Source organism: Anolis sagrei, chromosome X, assembly GCF_037176765.1.
Source record: "Anolis sagrei isolate rAnoSag1 chromosome X, rAnoSag1.mat, whole genome shotgun sequence".
Classification (NCBI taxonomy): domain Eukaryota; kingdom Metazoa; phylum Chordata; class Lepidosauria; order Squamata; family Dactyloidae; genus Anolis; species Anolis sagrei.
Window position 1 is genome coordinate 58,248,516 of NC_090034.1, and position 18,088 is coordinate 58,266,603.

The 18,088-nt window shown below is 42.2% G+C and overlaps 1 protein-coding gene across 4 annotated transcripts in view; it reads left to right on the top strand.

The window, feature by feature from the left end:
• Positions 1-8,999: 8,999 nt before the first annotated feature.
• RANBP3 (RAN binding protein 3) overlaps positions 9,000-18,088 on the top strand; it is a 58,271-nt gene continuing 49,182 nt past the window's right edge. For all 4 annotated transcript variants that reach the window (XM_067473530.1, XM_067473531.1, XM_067473532.1 and 1 more), the window contains exon 1: positions 9,000-9,113. In XM_067473530.1, the coding sequence (XP_067329631.1) occupies positions 9,092-9,113 (22 nt within the window). In that variant the 5' untranslated portion in view covers positions 9,000-9,091. The remainder of the gene's footprint in view (positions 9,114-18,088) is intronic.

Below are 18,088 nucleotides of genomic sequence, written 5' to 3' on the forward strand. Positions count from 1 at the left end.
TAATCCATATAAAACACAGACATGCGCCTTTCACCTTAAGAACAGACAAGCATCCCGAGCTCTGAGGATCACCTGGGAAGGAATCCCACTGGAGCATTGCAACACACCCAAATACCTGGGAGTCACTTTGGACCGTGCTCTGACCTACAAGAAGCACTGCCTGAACATCAAGCAAAAAGTGGGCGCTAGAAACAACATCATACGAAAGCTGACTGGCACAACCTGGGGATCACAACCAGACACAGTGAAGACATCAGCCCAGGCCCGTAGCCAGGATTTCATTTGGGGGGGGTGTGTGAATTTTTTTCAGGGGGGGTTCGGGGGGGGCTGAGTTTCAGGGGGGGCTGAGTCTGAGTGAAAGAGGGTCTACCCTAGCAAACCTTTTGTATCATTACCCCAATACCTCCTCCATGCATATGGGATATATTGAGTATGGTGATCAGATCATGATATGAATAAACATAACAGTTTAAATAATGCACCAGTAAGGCCTTTTCGCGAACCACCATGAGAATTTCGGGGGGGGTTGAAGCCCCCCGAGCCCCCCCCCCCCCCCCCCCCGGCTACATGCCTGCATCTGCCCTTGCGCTATGCTAATCTGCTGCTGAGTACGCATGCCCAGTGTGGAACACATCTCACCACACTAAAACGGTAGATGTGGTTCTTAATGAGACATGCCGCATTATCACGGGGTGTCTGCGCCCCACACCACTGGAGAAATTACACTGCTTAGCCGGTATTGCACCACCTGACATCTGCTGGGAAGTGGCAGCCAATAGTGAAAGGACCAAGGCAGTGAAATCTCCAGCTCATCCCCTGTTTGGGTATCAGCCAGCACGTCAACGACTTAAATCTAGACATAGTTTTCTTAGATCTACAGAGACACTCGCTGGAACACCCCAGCAAGCGAGAGTCCAAAAGTGGCAGGCCCAAACTAAGCACCTCAATTCATGGGTGATACCAGATGAGAGACTCCCCCCTGGGCACATAGAGGACTGGGCGACTTGGAAGGCATTGAACAGACTGCGCTCTGGCACCACGAGATGCAGAGCCAAAGTGGAATCCTCGGCATGCGGGTGCGGAGAAGAGCAAACCACTGACCACCTGCTGCAATGCAACCTGAGCCCTGCCACATGCACCATGGAGGACCTTCTTGCGGCAACCCCAGAGGCACTCCAAGTGGCCAGATACTGGTCAAAGGACATCTAATCAACTACCAAGCTTGCAAAATCTGTGTGTTTTTTTCCTTTTTCTTTTTAATTTGTGTGTTTGTTTTGCTCTGTTAGAATTGTAATACAATGGTTGCTGATGACACGATAAATAAATAGCGTGAAGGCGAACCAGCGCAGAAGGGAAACTGGCAGGAAAGTCACAGCGCTCCCAGCGGCTGAAATGGGAGCTGCAGGGCTTTTCTCAATCTACCCCACGGTATAGGCGAACAAGCACCGGCGTGGTGAAACTGGCGCAGAAGGGAAACTGGCAGGAAAGTCACAGCGCTCCCAGCGGCCGTGGTGGGAACAGCAGGGCTTTTTCCAATCTAAACAGACCCCAGCGTGGAGGCGAACTAGCAGCAGCGCATGCGCAGATGTGAAACTGGCTGGAGGGACACAGCACCCCAAGTGGCCACAGCTGGGTATATAATACTATTACAAGTAATATAATAATAACTAATATGATAGAAGTTAGAAGATAATATATATATGGAGCCCCCGGTGGCGCAGTGGGTTAAAGCACTGAGCTGCTGAGCTTGTTGATCGAAAGGTCGCAGGTTTGATTCCGGGGAGCGGCGTGAGCTTCCGCTGTCAGTCCTAGCTTCTGCCAACCTAGCAGTTCGAAAACATGCAAATGTGAGTAGATCAATAGGTACCGCTCCGGCGGGAAGGTAACGGCACTCCATACAGTCAATGCCGGCCACATGACCTTGGAGGTGTCTATGGACAACGCTGGCTCTTCGGCTTAGAAATGGAGATGAGCACCACACCCCAGAGTCAGACATGACTGGACTACCTTTACTTTAATATGATAGAAGATTTTTATTTATCGTGTCATCAGCAACCATCCCATTGTATTACATTTCTAACAGAACAAAACAAACAAACAGATTAAAAAAACCCACAGATTTTGCAAACTTGGTAGTTGATTAAATGTCCTTTGACCAGTATCTGGCCACATGGAGTGCCTCTGGAGTTGCCGCAAGAAGGTCCTCCATTGTGCAAGTAGCAAGGCTCAGATTGCATTGCAGCAGGTGGTCTGTGGTTTGCTCTTCTCCACACTCGCATGCTGTGGATTCAACTTTGTAGCCCCATTTCTGAAGGTTGGCTCTGCATCTCGGGGTGCCAGAGCTCAGTCTGTTCAGCGCCTTCCAAGTCGCCCAGTCCTCTATGTGCCCAGGAGGGAGTCTCTCATCTGGTATCACCCACGGATTGAGGTGCTGGGTTTGGGCCTGCCACTTTTGGACTCTCGCTTGCTGAGATGTTCCAGCGAGTGTAGTAGATCTAAGAAAACTATGTCTTGATTTAAGTCGTTGACGTGCTGGCTGATACCCAAACAGGGGACGAGCTGGAGATGTCTCTGCCTTGGTCCTTTTACTATTGGCTGCTACTTCCCAGCAGATGTCAGGTGGTGCAATACCAGCTAAGCAGTGTCATTTCTCCAGTGGTGTAGAGCGCAGACACCCCGTGATAATGCGGCATGTCTCATTAAGAGCCACATCCACTGTTTTAGTGTGTTTTCTGTTGGTCATGGGGGTTCTGTGTGGGAAGTTTGGTTCAATTCTGTTGTTGGTGGGGTTCAAAATGCTCTTTCATTGAAGGTGAACTATAAATCCCAGCAACTACAACTCCCAAATGTCAAGGTCTATTTTCCCCAAAGGCCATCTGTGTTCATATTTGGGCATTTGGAGTATTTGTACCAAGTTTGGTCCAAATCCATCATTGTTTGAGTCCATAGTGGTCTCTGGATGGAGGTAAACTACAACTCCAAAACTCAAGGTCAATGCCCACCAAACCCTTCTAGTGTTTTCTGTTGCTCATGGGAGTCCTGTGTGTCACCTTTGGTTCAGTCCCATCATTGGTGGAGCTCAGAATGCTCTTTGACTGTAGGTGAACTATAAATCCCAACAAGTACAACTCCCAAATGACAAAATCAAAAAAAAATTGAGTGAAGGACATACATTGGGTTGTTAGGTGTATGCTGTCCACAGTTGGTGTCAATTCACCCACTGGTTTTTGAGTTCTGTTAATCCCACAAACGAACATTACATTTTTTTATATACATATACATATACATATACACACACACACACCTGTGGAATAATGTCCAGGGTGGGAGAAAGAACCCTTGTCTTTCTGAAGTAAGTGTGAATGTTGCAATTAGTAAGCTTGAATATTATTGAGTAGCCATGAAGTTTGCAAAGTCAATCAGTGAAGGCATTTGCATAGCGGTAGCTTGGCTGTTATGCCTGGAGGCATCCTCTGTTTAGGAGGTGTTCACTGGCACTTGGTTATTTGTTGTCTGGAGTTCTCCTGCTTCTGAATGGTGTTCCTTATTTACTTGTCTTGATTCTGGTGTTTTTCTGGTGTTTTTTGGGGTTTTTTGGTAGCCAGATTTTGTTTCTTTTCATGGTGATTTTGGCGAACCTTTTAAAAGGTGAGTTCTATCTCTATGATTAACTTTCCGAATGGCTATATTTAGAATCTTGGAGGGATAACCTCTATCTTTGAATTGCTTCTTAAAGGTACAAATTTCTCAATCCAGATCTTTGGGGGAGCTGGAATTGTGTTTTAGTCTCATGAGTTGAGAATAAGGAAGGTTTGTTTTTAGCCTATGATGATGGAAACTGGCGTAAGTGCATGACTGAATTCTTATCAGTGGCTTTCCAGTAATTCCTTACCCTTAAGTTGTTTGTGTCTTGTACACTGTGACATCAAGGAAAGTAATCTCTTGTTTATTATTATGACAAGTAAATGTAATTTGTTTTCATATTCCTTTTGTAAGTGAATTGGATTTCTGGATATTTAAAACCATCAAGACTAAGGAGCATTTGTTCAACATTGAGTTCCAATTGTTAATGAAAGTGGTTATCACCTTGGAACATCCCCAGGGTTTTGTCCACACTTAATCCCCTAGGAATCATATTTCTCTTCATGTAATCCAATAAAGTGAATGCATGTCAATCTAGCCTAATATTTTTTTCTTGATTTTCTCATATTCACTACATGTGCTTTGGGTCTATGACGATGGGCAGCCCATTAACCCCTTCATTAGCTAATCTTTTTGTAGCCAATTTGGAACGAATGTGGATACTAAATTAAGCCAAAAATGTCTTCTTACCAGAGATCATCTACTATGGGAGATTTATAATTTTTTTTAGTATATAGAACACAAGACACAGCTCCACAGTTTAGTCGATGGATGAACACAATACATGGCCACAGTGGTCCACGCTCTTGTTACATCCCAAATAGATTACTGCAACGCACTCTACGTGGGGTTGCCTTTTAAGACTGTTCGGAAACTTCAACTAGTCCAGCGGGCGGCAGCCAGATTACTCACTGGAGCGTCATACAGGGAGCATACCACCCCTCTGTTATGTCAGCTCCACTGGCTGTTGATCCAGTTCCAAGCACAATTCAAAGTGCTGGTTTTGACCTACAAAACCCTATACAGTTCTGGTCCAGCGTATCTGTCCGAATGCATCGCCTTCTACGTCCCTCCTTGAAGTTTGAGATCCTCTGGGGAAGCCCTGCTTTCGGCCCCACCATCACAAGTGAGATTGGTGGGGACGAGGAGCAGGGCCTTCTCGGCGGTGGCCCCTCACCGGTGGAATTAACTTCCCAGGGAAATGAGGGCATCGACATCCCTCCTCTCCTTTAGAAGGAAGCTAAAAACATGGATGTGGGACCAGGCCTTTGGGTGATCTGGCAGATAGACAAAGGACAACGACGACTGGAATGGATAGGATTTGACAATGTGGAATGAATTTTTGGATTCTGAGCTGACGAACGTTGAGCATTAGACTGGTTTTATTGATTGTGTTGTGTAATTGATGATTTTAATTGTTTATAATTGCGGTTGATATGTTTTTCTCTTATTGTTTGTATTGGCATCGAATTTTGCCTTTTGTAAGCCGCCCTGAGTCCCCCCTCGGGGGTTGAGAAGGGCGGGGTAGAAATACGCAAAATAAATAAATAAATAAAATGAACACATTCATTTTACTTTCTCAAGGACTACTCCAGTGTTTTATTCATCACTTCAAAGACTGTGTAAATATTTTATTAATACTTATAATTTGTTGTGAGAGTTCTAACAAAAGAGTGAAGATACTCACCGCCATCACAAGTAAAAGGCATATATATAATTTGGAAGAGTGAATTTGTAACTCTCAAGCCTCGAGAAAACTCTAGAGGGAAATTACTGAGTAGCATGTAGACTTATACCCTATGCATTTTCTTCGTTATATTTATGTGCAGTTTAAACCAATTTAAACAGTTAATGTTAACATAGCTCTGTGTTGATAACGTTTTGTTATTGGTCATAGATATCTGTGTTACTTTGATACCGACATCTCCGGCCCATCTTCTGTTCAGATATCAGCCAACATGCCAACGCCTTAAATCAAGAAAAAGCTTCCTAAGATCTACAGAGATACTCATAGAAACAACCCAGCAAGCGGGAGCCCAAAAGTGGCAGGCTAAAACTCAGCACCTCAATCAGTGGCTAAGACCGGATGAGAGACTCCCTCTTGGAAGTTTGGTTCAACTCCATTGTTAGTGAAGTTCAGAATGCTCTTTGATTGTAGGTGAACTATAAATCCCAGCAACTACAACTCGCAAATGACAAAATCATAATTTTTGAGTGATGGTCACTCCTTGTGTTATGAGATGTTTTGCTGCCAAATTTGGTGTGATTTCGTTCATTGGTTCTTTTGTTTTTAAGGTACTCAATATGCACAGAGCATTTTTATAGATAGACTAGCCATCCCCTGCCGCGCGTTACTGTGGCCCAGTCTCGTGAGCTAGAAAATAAAATAATGAGAAAGTGTTGGTTTCTAATATATGTTATTTCTTGATGCTTCTGGGAAAACTGTATTTCTTGTTGTTTCTTTGTCAGTGTTGATGTGGAGATTGTCTGGTTTGCCCACCCTGGGACATGCAACATATAATTGTCCTTTTTTAGGAACCCCTTTCAAATCTATGATACTATGTGTGTGTGGATCATATATATCTGTCTATATCTATGGCTGGATGGCTCTCTGTCAGGAGGGCTTTGATTACGTTTTCTTGCCCTGGTGAAGGGAGTTGGACTCGATGGCTTTAAGTATTTTCTGTTGGTCATGGGGGTTCTGTGTGGGAAGTTTGGGCAAATTCTCTCATTCGTAGAGTTCAAAATGCTCTTTGATTGTAGGTGAACTATAAATCCCTGTAACTACAACTCCCAAATGTTAAGGTCTATTTTTCATCTGTGTTCCTATTTGGGTATTATTATTATTATTATTATTATTATTATTATTATTATTAAACTTTATTTGTACCCTGCTAGCATCTCCTGAAGGACTCGATGCGGCTTACAAAGGCCAAGGCCTCAACACAACAACAGCATAACAAATACAACTCAAAGAAAATCAAAAACATAAAGCAATAACAACAAAACATTACACCATAACACAGTAAAAACTAGGGCCGGGCCAAGTAATGGGTACAGATTAAAAAGTGCTGGGTGTGACAGGTGGCATGTTGGATTTCAGGGCAAGTGCAATGTGCAGAGAATCTTAAAACTCTAATAAAGTGCTTCTGGGACATAATGCTGGAGTATTCCTATTCCGGAAAGGCACATCGGAATAGCCAGGTCTTCAAGTTCTTCCTAAAGACAGCCAACATGGGTGCTAGTCTGATGTCTTTGGGGAGGGTGTTCCAAAGTCGGGGGGCAACCACAGAAAAGGCCCTGTCCCTCGTCCCCACCAAATGTGCCTGCGACGCAAGCGGGATCGTGAGCAGGGCCTCTCCGGATGAACGAAGGGAACGTGTGGGTTCATAAACGGAGATGCGGTCACGCAGGTCCCAAACAGTTTAGGGCTTTGTAGGTAAGCACCTGCACCTTGAATTGGGATCGCAAGGTAAACGTCAGCCAATGGAGCTCCTTAAACAGGAAGGTTGACCTCTCTCTGTAAGGAGCACCAGTTAACAACCTGGCCGCCGAACGTTGGACCAGTTGGAATTTCCGAGCCGTTTTCAAGGGCAGCCACACGTAGAGTGCATTACAGTAATCCAATCTAGAGGTGACCAAGGCATGGACCACCCTGGCCAGATCAACCTTTGCGAGGTACGGTCGCAGCTGGCGCACGAGTCTCAATTGTGCAAAAGCCCTCCCGGACACCACCGACGCCTGAGCCTCAAGCTTAGGGTATTTGGAATATTCGAGCCAAGTTTGGTCCAGCCCCATCATTGTTTGAGTCCACAGTGCTCTCTGGATGTAGGTGAACTACAACTCCCAAACCCAAGGTCAATGCCCACCAAACCCTCCCAGAATTTGCTGTTGTCATGGGAGATCTATGTGCGAAGTTTGGTTCAATTCCATCATTGGTGGAGTTCAGAATGCTCTTTGATTGTAGGTGAACTATAAATCCCAGCAACTACAACTCCCAAATGAAAAAATCATAATTTTTTGAGTGATGGTCACTTCTTGTGTAGTGAGACGTTTTGCTGCCAAATTTGGTGTGATTTCGTTCACTGGTTCTTTTGTTTTTAAGGTACTCATTATGCACAGAGCATTTTTATGTATTGTCGAAGGCTTTCATGGCTGGAATCACTAGGTTCTTGTAGGTTTTTTCGGGCTATAGGGCCATGTTCTAGAGGCATTTCTCCTGACGTTTCGCCTGCATCTATGGCAAGCATCCTCAGAGGTAGTGAGGTCTGTTGGAAATAGGAAAATGGGTTTATATATCTGTGGAATGACTGGGGTGGGGCAAAGAGCTCTCTGCTGAAGCTAGGTGTGAATGTTTCAGCTGACCACCTTCATTAGCATTTGAAGGCCTGCCTGAGCCTGGGAAAATGTTCTGTTGAGAGGTGTTAAGATGTGCCTGGTTGTTTCCTCTCTGCTGTTTTGCTGTAGTAATTTTAGAGTTTTTTAATACTATCTACAAACCCACCAAGAAAATCCAACAAATGCTACGTTCAGCAAAGGACAAGAGGGATGCTCTCACCTCTGCAGGAGTCTACCGTGTACCATGCAGCTGTGGACAAGTCTACGTAGGGACCACCAAACGCAGCATTGCCCAAACACGAATCCAGGAACATGAAAGGCACTGCAGACTACTTCAACCAGAGAAGTCAGCCATAGCAGTGCACCTGATGAACCAGCCTGGACATAGCATATTATTTGAGAACACAGAAATGCTGGACCACTCCAACAACCACCATGTCAGACTACACAGAGAAGCCATTGAAATCCACAAGCATGTGGACAATTTCAACAGAAAGGAGGAAACCATGAAAATGAACAAAATCTGGCTACCAGTATTAAAAAACTCTAAAATTACTACAGCAAAACAGCAGAGAGGAAACAACCAGACACATCTTAACACCTCTCAACAGAACATTTTCCCAGGCTCAGGTAGGCCTTCAAATGCTAATGGTGATCAGCTGAAACATTCACAACTAGCTTCAGCAGAGAAGAGCTCTTTGCCCCACCCCAGCCATTCCACAGATATATAAACCCATTGTCCTATTTCCAACAGACCTCACTACCTCTGAGGATGCTTGCCATAGATGCAGGCGAAACGTCAGGAGAAATGCCTCTAGAACATGGCCCTATAGCCCGAAAAAACCTACAAGAACATTTTTATATAGATAGATGGCTTTGGAGGTGTCCAAGACGGTGCACTGCGCATGCCCAGGGCTAGGCTTGCCCTCTCCCTCCCTGCCAGAGAGCGGGAGAGTTCTGCGCTTGCGCGGAAGGGGCCTCCCTCCTCTCGCGCCGGCCCCTTCGCGCATTCTCTTTGCCGCCCCGAAAGGGAGTTGCGGGCAAGAGCGGCTGTGTCGTTGCCCGTGGTTTTTTGGCGCGGTGCACTGTGGGAGCGGCTGAGGGCGCAAAAATGGCGGACCTGGCCAACGAAGGTAGGCGGCCGCAAGGAGGAGGCGGAGGGGCTCCGGGGAGAGCGTGAGGGAGGGCCCCTGAACGTGGGGGGGAACCAAGGGCGCCTCTGAGCGTGTGCAGAAAGCCAGGCCCGCCTCAGCCCAGCAAGCCTGAGCCCTTCTGCAAGGGGGGCCGGAGTCACACCCTTGACTCCAGGCATGGGCCAACTTGGGCCTTCCCTCCAGGTGTTTTGGACTCCAACTCCCACAATTCTTAACAACCGGTAGGAAACAAAAATTAAAAACCGATTTTGTTATAACTCCATCAGACAGGTTCAAAATACCAATAGAGAGTAACAAAGTGGACACAACCAACTCTAAAAGGGCTGGGCAAGGAATAGTGCAGTGGTTTAACCTGGGGGTCGTGAGGGGGTTTCAGAGGGGTTGCTATATATTTCTGATAGTCTTAGGAACCCCTTTGGCAGAGAAGGCTGAAGATCTCTCCGCCTGACCTTCTCTTCCTCCAACCAAAAGCCCTCCTTCTGCTGTGATTGGCTGGCCTCTCAGCCAAGGGGGGGCCCCCAGTGGCGCAGTGGGTTAAACCCCTGTGCTGACCGACAGGTCGCAGGTTCGAATCCAGAGAGAGCGCGGATGAGCTCCTTCTATCAGCTCCAGCTCCTCATGCAGGGACATGAGAGAAGCCTCCCACAAGGATGATAAAACATCAAAACATTCGGGTGTCCCCTGGGCAACGTCCTTGCAGACGGCCAATTCTCTCACACCAGAAGCGACTTGCAGTTTCTCAAGTCGCTCCTGACACGACAAAAAAACAAACAAACGGGGGGGGGGGTGTTTCTGAAATTCCAAGCAGGGAGGGGAGATCAGATGTGCTCTACGCATGGCAACATGGTGCGCATGCATTTGCGAGGGAGAGCATGCAAGACACTAGCATGTCCCTTTAAGGCAAGGGAAAAGAATGTTCGCCTGATGTGGGACTGAGAGTGGCCCAGCAGCATCCATTGTTGTTTGGGTTCACAATGCTCTCAGGATGTAGGTGAACGACATCTCTCCTAAATCACAATCAATTCCTCCCGAATCCCTTCATTATTTTCTCTAGGTCATGGGGTTCTCTGTAGGAAGTTTGGCCCAATTCTGTCGTTTGTGGGGTCCAGAATACTCTTTGATTGTAGGTGAACTATAAATCCCAACAACTACAACTCCCAAATGACAAAATCTTAATTTTTTGAGTGAAGGACATGCATTTGGTTGTTAGGTGTATGCTGTCCAAATTTGGTGTCAATCCATCCAGTGGTTTTTGAGTTATGTTAATCCCACAAACAAACATTACATTTTTATTTATATAGCTTCTCCTGTCGTGTCAGGAGTGACTTGAGAAACCAAGTCGCTTCTGGTATGAGAGAATTGGCCGTCTGCAAGGACGTTGCCCAGGGGACGCCCGGATGATTTTGATGTTTTATCATCCTTGTGGGAGGCTTCTCTCATGTCCCCGCATGAGGAGCTGGAGCTGATAGAGGGAGCTCATCTGCCTCTCCCCGGATTCAAACCTGCGACCTGTTGGTCTTCAGTCCTGCCGGCACAGGGTTTTAACCCACTGCGCCACCGGGGGCTAATAATATATAATATATAGCTAATAATATATAATAATAATAGCTAACATTATTTATATATGTATATATAATGCTAATAATATAATAATAATGGCTAACATAATAGAAGATAATATAATATATAATAAATATAGTATATTATATATCATAATGTGATATTGTTGTGTAATATATCATTATATCATAAAACTGTATTATATGATCAATTATATATTTTATTACATCACAGTGTAATATTTTATTTTATTATGAAATATTCAATCCTCCCCAACAGTATTAAAATGTGGGCATATTGGGTATTTGTGCCAATACATCCTGCATATCAGATATTTACATTACAATTCATAACAGTAGCAACATTACAGTTATGATGTAAGAAAGAAAGAAAGGAGATGCCATCTGAACATGAGGAAGAACTTCCTGACTCTGAGAGCCGTACAGCTGTGGAACTCTCTGCCCTGGAGTGTGGTGGAGGCTCCTTCTTTGGAAGCTTTTAAACAAAGGCTGGATGGCCATCTGTCAGGGCTGCTTTGAATGCAATATTCCTGCTTCTTGGCAGGGGGTTGGACTGGATGGCCCATGAGGTCTCTTCCATCTCTATGATTCTACTGTATGATGTATTGATGAATAATGTGTGCAAATCCGAGTAGGGCATTTTGCAGCTGATAGATGGTAATTTTGTCAGCGGCAATTGTTTGTAAGTGTAGGCCAAGGCCTTGAGGCACTGCACCCAGTGATCACCACTGGGACCTCCTTTACTAGCTTGTGTCAGCTTTTCCAGTTGTTTCTCGTCAATTCTGCTGTTACCTGGGACTGCAACATTGTTGTTGTTGTTGTTGTTTTTGTTGTTGTTATTATTATACCCTGCTTTTTCTCTCCACAAGGAGACTTTGAGTGGCTGACATTAAAAAGCATTTCAATGCAACTGAAAATCCACAGATAAACAAACATTAAAACATAATTAAATATCATTGATATTAACAAAAATCAGTTAAAAACCATAAAAAACACATTCAAAACTAAAAACCACAGCAACCCCTGATAAAGTTGGGAAATAAAATATAGAAAAAATATAAATTTAAAATAGGGTAGCACCAAGGGAGCAGGTCAATGAGATAAAGGTGGAAATAAAATATATAAAATATAATATTTGGATAGGTACAATTGATTGGCACCAGGGGAGATAATGATGGGAAATATATAAATATATAGGAATATATAAAAAAGCAAATTGAGAATACAGTGATAATGCATTAAAAAACTACAAAGTTAAACACTTGGCAATATACAAAATGTTCTTTGACCATAAGCCGGCCACTCAGGCCACATTATAGTAAGTGATCTGTGGTTTGCTCTTCTCCACATTCGCATTTCGAGGACTCCACATTGTAGCCCCATTTCTTAAGATTGGCTCTGCATCTCGTGGTGCTAGAGCACAGTCTGTTCAGCGCCTTCCAAGTCACCCTGTCTTCTGTGTGCCCAGGAGGGAGTCTCTCATCCGGTCTCAGCCACTGATTGAGGTGCTGAGTTTTAGCCTGCCACTTTTGGGTTCTCGCTTGCTGGGTTGCTTCTTTGAGTATCTCTGTAGATCTTAGGAAGCTTTTTCTTGATTTAAAGCGTTGGCATGTTGACTGATATCTGAACAGAAGATGGGCCGGAGATGTCAGTATCAAAGTAACACAGATATCTATGACCAATAACAAAACGTTATCAACACAGAGCTATGTTAACATTAACTGTTTAAATTGGTTTAAACTGCACATAAATATAATGAAGAAAATGCATAGGACATAAATCTAAATGCTACTCAGTAATTTCCCTCTAGAGTTTTCTCGAGGCTTGAGAGTTATAAATTCACTCCTCCAAATTATATATATTCCTTTTACTTGTGACGGCGGTGAGTATCTTCACTCTTTTGTTAGATCTCTCACAACAAATGATAAGTATTAAGAAAATATTTACACAGTTTTTGAACTGATGAATTAAACCCTGGAGTAGTCCTTGAGAAAGTAAACTGAATGTGTTCATGTATTGTGTTCATCCATTGACTAAACTGTGGAGCTGTGTCTTGTGTTCTATATTCTAAAAAAATTATAAATCTCCCATAGTAGATGATGTCTGGTAAGAAGACATTTTTGGCTCCATTTAGTATCTATATTCATTCCAAATTGGCTACAAAACGATTAGCTAATGAAGGGGTTAATGGGCTGCCCATCATCACAGATCCAAAGCACATTTAGTGAATATGAGAAAATCAAGAAAAAAATATTATTTACATGCATTCACTTTATTGGATTACATCAAGAGAAATATGATTCCTAGGGGATTAAGTGTGTACAAAACCCCGGGGATGTTCCAAGGTGATAACCACTTTCATTAACAATTGGAACTCATTGTTGAACAAATGCTCCTTAGTCTTAATGGTTTTAAATATCCAGAAATCCAATTCACTTATAAAGGAATATGAAAACAAATTAAATTTACTTGTCATAATAATAAACAAGAGATTACTTTCCTTGATGTTACAGTGTACAAGACATAACAACTTAAGGGTAAGGAATTACTGGAAAGCCACTGATAAGAATTCAGTCATGTACTACGCCAGTTTCCATCATCATAGGCTAAAAACAAACCTTCCTTATTCTCAACTCATGAGACTAAAACGCAATTCCAGCTCACCCAAGGATCTAGATTCAGAAATTTGTACCTTTAAGAAACAGTTCAAAGATAGAGGTTATCCCTCCAAGATTCTAAATCCAGCCATTCGGAAAGTTAATCATATAGATAGAGCTCACCTTTTAAAGGGTTTGCCGAAATCACCATGAAAAGAAACAAAATCTGGCTACCAGTAGTAAAAAAAAACAACAAACAACCACCAGAATCAAGACAAGTAAATAAGGAACACCATTCAGAAGCAGGAGAACTCCAGACAACAAATAACCAAGTGCCAGTGAACACCTCCTAAACAGAGGATGCCTCCAGGCATAACAGCCAAGCTACCGCTATGCAAATGCCTTCACTGATTGACTTTGCAAACTTCATGGCTACTCAATGCTATTCAAGCTTACTAATTGCAACATTCACACTTACTTCAAACAGACAAGGGTTCTTTCTCCCACCCTGGACATTATTCCACAGGGGTGTGTGTGTGTGTGTGTGTGTATATATATATCTATATAAATAAAAATGTAATGTTCATTTGTGGGATTAACAGAACTCAAAAACCAGTGGGCGAATTGACACCAACTGTGGACAGCATACACCTAACAGCCCAATGTATTTTCTTCACTCAATTTTTTTTGATTTTATCATTTGGGAGTTGTATTTCTTGGGATTTATAATTCACCTACAATCAAAGAGCATTCTGAGCTCCACAATGATGGGACTGAACCAAAGGTGACACACAGGACTCCCATGAGCAACAGAAAACACTAGAAGGGTTTGGTGGGCATTGACCTTGAGTTTGGGAGTTGTAGTTCACCTACATCCAGAGACCACTGTGGACTCAAACAATGATGGTTCTGTACCAAGCTTGGCACAAATATTCCATATGCCCAAATATGAAAACAGATGGAGTTTGGAGGAAATAGACCTTGGCATTTGGGAGTTGTAGTTACTGGGATTTATAATTCACCTACAATCAAAGAGTATTCTGAACCCCACAAATGACAGAATTGAGGCAAATGTACCACACAGAAACCCCATGACCAGCAGAAAATATTTAGGGCCATCCAGTCCAACTATCTTCACCAGGGCAAGAAAATCTACTCAAAGCCCTCCTGACAAAGAGCCATCCAGGCATAGATATAGATAGATAGATATGATTTACACACGCACAGATATAATATAGATTTGAAAGGGACCCCCTAAAGAAGGACAATGATATATTGCATATTCCAGAGTAGGCAAACCAGACACTCTCCACATCAACACTGAGAGACAAGAAATACTGTTTACCCACAAGCATAAAGAAATCACATAGATTAGAAACCATTACTTTATTTTCCCGATCACCAGACTGGGCCACAGCAATGCGTGGCAGGGGACGGCTGGTGTATGTATGTATGTATGTGTGTGTATACACACACATATACACATACATACATACATACATATGTACACACATTCAGCTTGCCTCACTTCCAACAGACCACTGAACACTCTCTCCATATTTATTTATTTATTATTTATTTGCTTTATTTCTATACCGCATCTTTCAGCCCAATTAGGCGACTCAATGCGGTTTTGCCATGCAGTATTGCATGGGCATATATATACACACTCCTGACAGATGGTAATTTTGTCAGCGCCAATTGTTTGTATGTGTAGGTCAAGGCCTTGAGGCACTGCACCACTGATCACCACTGGGACCTCCTTTACTAGCTTGTGTTAGCTTTTCCAGTTGTTTCTCGTCAATTCTGTTGTTACCTGGGATTGCAACGTTGTTGTTGTTGTTGTTGTACCCTGCTTTTTCTCTCCACAAGGAGAATTTGAGTGGCTGACATTAAAAAGCATTTCAATGCAACTGAAAATCCACAGATATACAAACATTAAAACATAATTAAATATCCTTGATATTAACAGAAATCAGTTAAAAACCATAAAAACATATTCAAAACTGAAAACCACAGCAGCCCCTGATAAAGTTGGGAAATAAAATATAGAAAATATATAAATTTAAAATAGGTTAGCACCAAGGGAGCAGGTCAATGAGATAAAGTGGAAATAAATATAAAAAATATAATATTTGGATATGTACAATTGGTTGGCACCAGGGGAGATAATGATGGGAAATATATAAATATATAGGAATATATAAAAAAGCAAATTGAGAATACAGTTATAATGCATTAAAAATACAAATTTAAACACTTGGCAATATACAAAATGTTCTTTGACCAGAAGCTGGCCACTCAGGCCACATTATAGTAAGTGATCTGTGGTTTGCTCTTCTCCACAGTCGCATTTCGTGGACTCCACTTTGTAGCCCCATTTCTTAAGGTTGGCTCTGCATCTTGTGGTGCTATAGCACAGTCTGTTCAGCGCCTTTCAAGTCACCCTGTCTTCTGTGTGCCCAGGAGGGGGTCTCTCATCCGATCTCAGCCATTGATTGAGGTGCTGAGTTTTAGCCTGCCACTTTTGGGCTCTCGCTTGCTGGGTTGTTTCTATGAGTATCTCTGTAGATCTTAGGAAGCTTTTTCTTGATTTAAGGCGTTGGCATGTTGGCTGATATCCGAACAGAAGATGGGCCGGAGGTGTCAGTATCAAAGTAACACAGATATCTATGACCAATAACAAAACGTTATCAACACTGAGCTATGTTAACATTAACTGTGTAAATTGGTTTAAACTGCACATAATTGTAACGAAGAAAATGCATAGAGTATAAGTCTAAATGCTATTCAGTAATTTCCCTCTAGAGTTTTCTCGAGGCTTGAGAGTTATACATTCACTCTTCCAAATTATATATATTCCTTTTACTTGTGACGGCGGTGAGTATCTTCACTCTTTTGTTAGAACTCTCACAACAAATGATAAGTATTAAGAAAATATTTACACAGTCTTTGAAGGGATGAATTAAACCCTGGAGTAGTCCTTGAGAAAGTAAACTGAATGTGTTCATGTATTGTGTTCATCCATTGACTAAACTGTGGAGCTGTGTCTTGTGTTCTATATTCTAAAAAAATTATAAATCTCCCATAGTAGATGATGTCTGGTAAGAAGACATTTTTGGCTTCATTTAGTATCCATATTCGTTCCAAATTGGCTACAAAAAGATTAGCTAATGAAGGGGCTAATGGGCTGCCCATTGTCACAGACCCAAAGCACATTTAGTGAATATGAGAAAATCAAGAAAAAGTTATTAGGCTAGATTTACATGCATCCACTATGTAAGATTACATCAAGAGAAATATGATTAGTAGGGGATTAAGTGTATACAAACCCCCCGGGATGTTTCAAGGTGATACCACTTTCATTAACAATTGGAACTCATTGTTGAACAAATGCTCCTTAGTCTTAATGGTTTTAAATATCCAGAAATCCAATTCACTTATAAAGGGATATGAAAACAAATTAAATTTACTTGTCATAAAAGTAAACAAGAGATTACTTTTTTTGATGTTACAGTGTACAAGACACATAACAAATTAAGGGTAAGAAATTACAGGAAATCCACTGATAAGAATTCAATTTCCATCATCATAGTCTAAAAACAAACCTTCCTTATTCTTAACTCATGAGACTAAAACGCAATTTCAGCTCCCCCAAGGATCTGGATTCAGAAATTTGTACCTTTAAGAAACAGTTCAATGATAGAGGTTATCCCTCCAAGATTCTAAATACAGTCCTTCAGAAGGTTAGTCATATAGATAGAGCTCACCTTCTAAAAGGTTTTCCAAAATCACCTTCCAAGAGAATAATCTGGCCCCTCACACTTTCCTCAAACATCTACAAAATAATCAAGAGACATTGGCACATTATCAAGGATATCCCAGGCTGCCAAAATACACCCATGGTAGCATACAAACCAAAAAATTTAAAGGACATGCTAATTAGATCAGAATTCGCTAAGCCTACCATAAAAAGTCTACCAAACCTTAAAGGACATACTTACTGTGGATATTGTAAATGTTGTTCCCAATCCTTGAAGACTCAACAATTCACACACCCAACCATGAAGATCACTATACCCTTACATAATTTTACCACATGCACAACGAATAATGCAATATATTGTATTTTATGCCCATGTGACCTTCTCTATATTGGAATGACCACCAGACCTGTCAAGATCAGGATCATGGAACAAACACAATGATAGTACTCTTTATTCACATTTTCTGGAAAAAGGACATACATTTACCACAAGTTTTTCATTATAGACAAAATCCACACTAAGGCACACATGGACACTAAGAATTATCTTTTGCAAAGGGAAGCTGGATTTTTAAGTTAAATACCGTGTTTCCTACTGGTCTGAATGATAGACTGGATCTCAGCTGTTTTTTGTAATAAGCCCCGTTATGCACCTTATCTGCTTGGAATTTACACTTCAGCTGACTGTCTGCAATTAGCCCTGCCTTTAAATTCTTGCTTCTGTGTAATTGCATTGTTCACTATCGAAAACCTAACTGTAGGGCCAGCTTCATATCGTAGATAATGTAAGCAAAAACATGCATGTCATCTATCTTATTGGAATGTATATAATTACTTTATCATTATTGAATGTTTGCTTTGGGTGCCTTTTTGGCATGTCTATTATGTTGTTTGTTATCACCCATTTAGGGATTTGTTGTGAATCACACTCTCTTATGAAGAAGTTATAAAAATCCTGAAGAAGGCCCGTAACAAGGCATCTCAATCCCAGGGTTCCTTGTCGGACAGTAT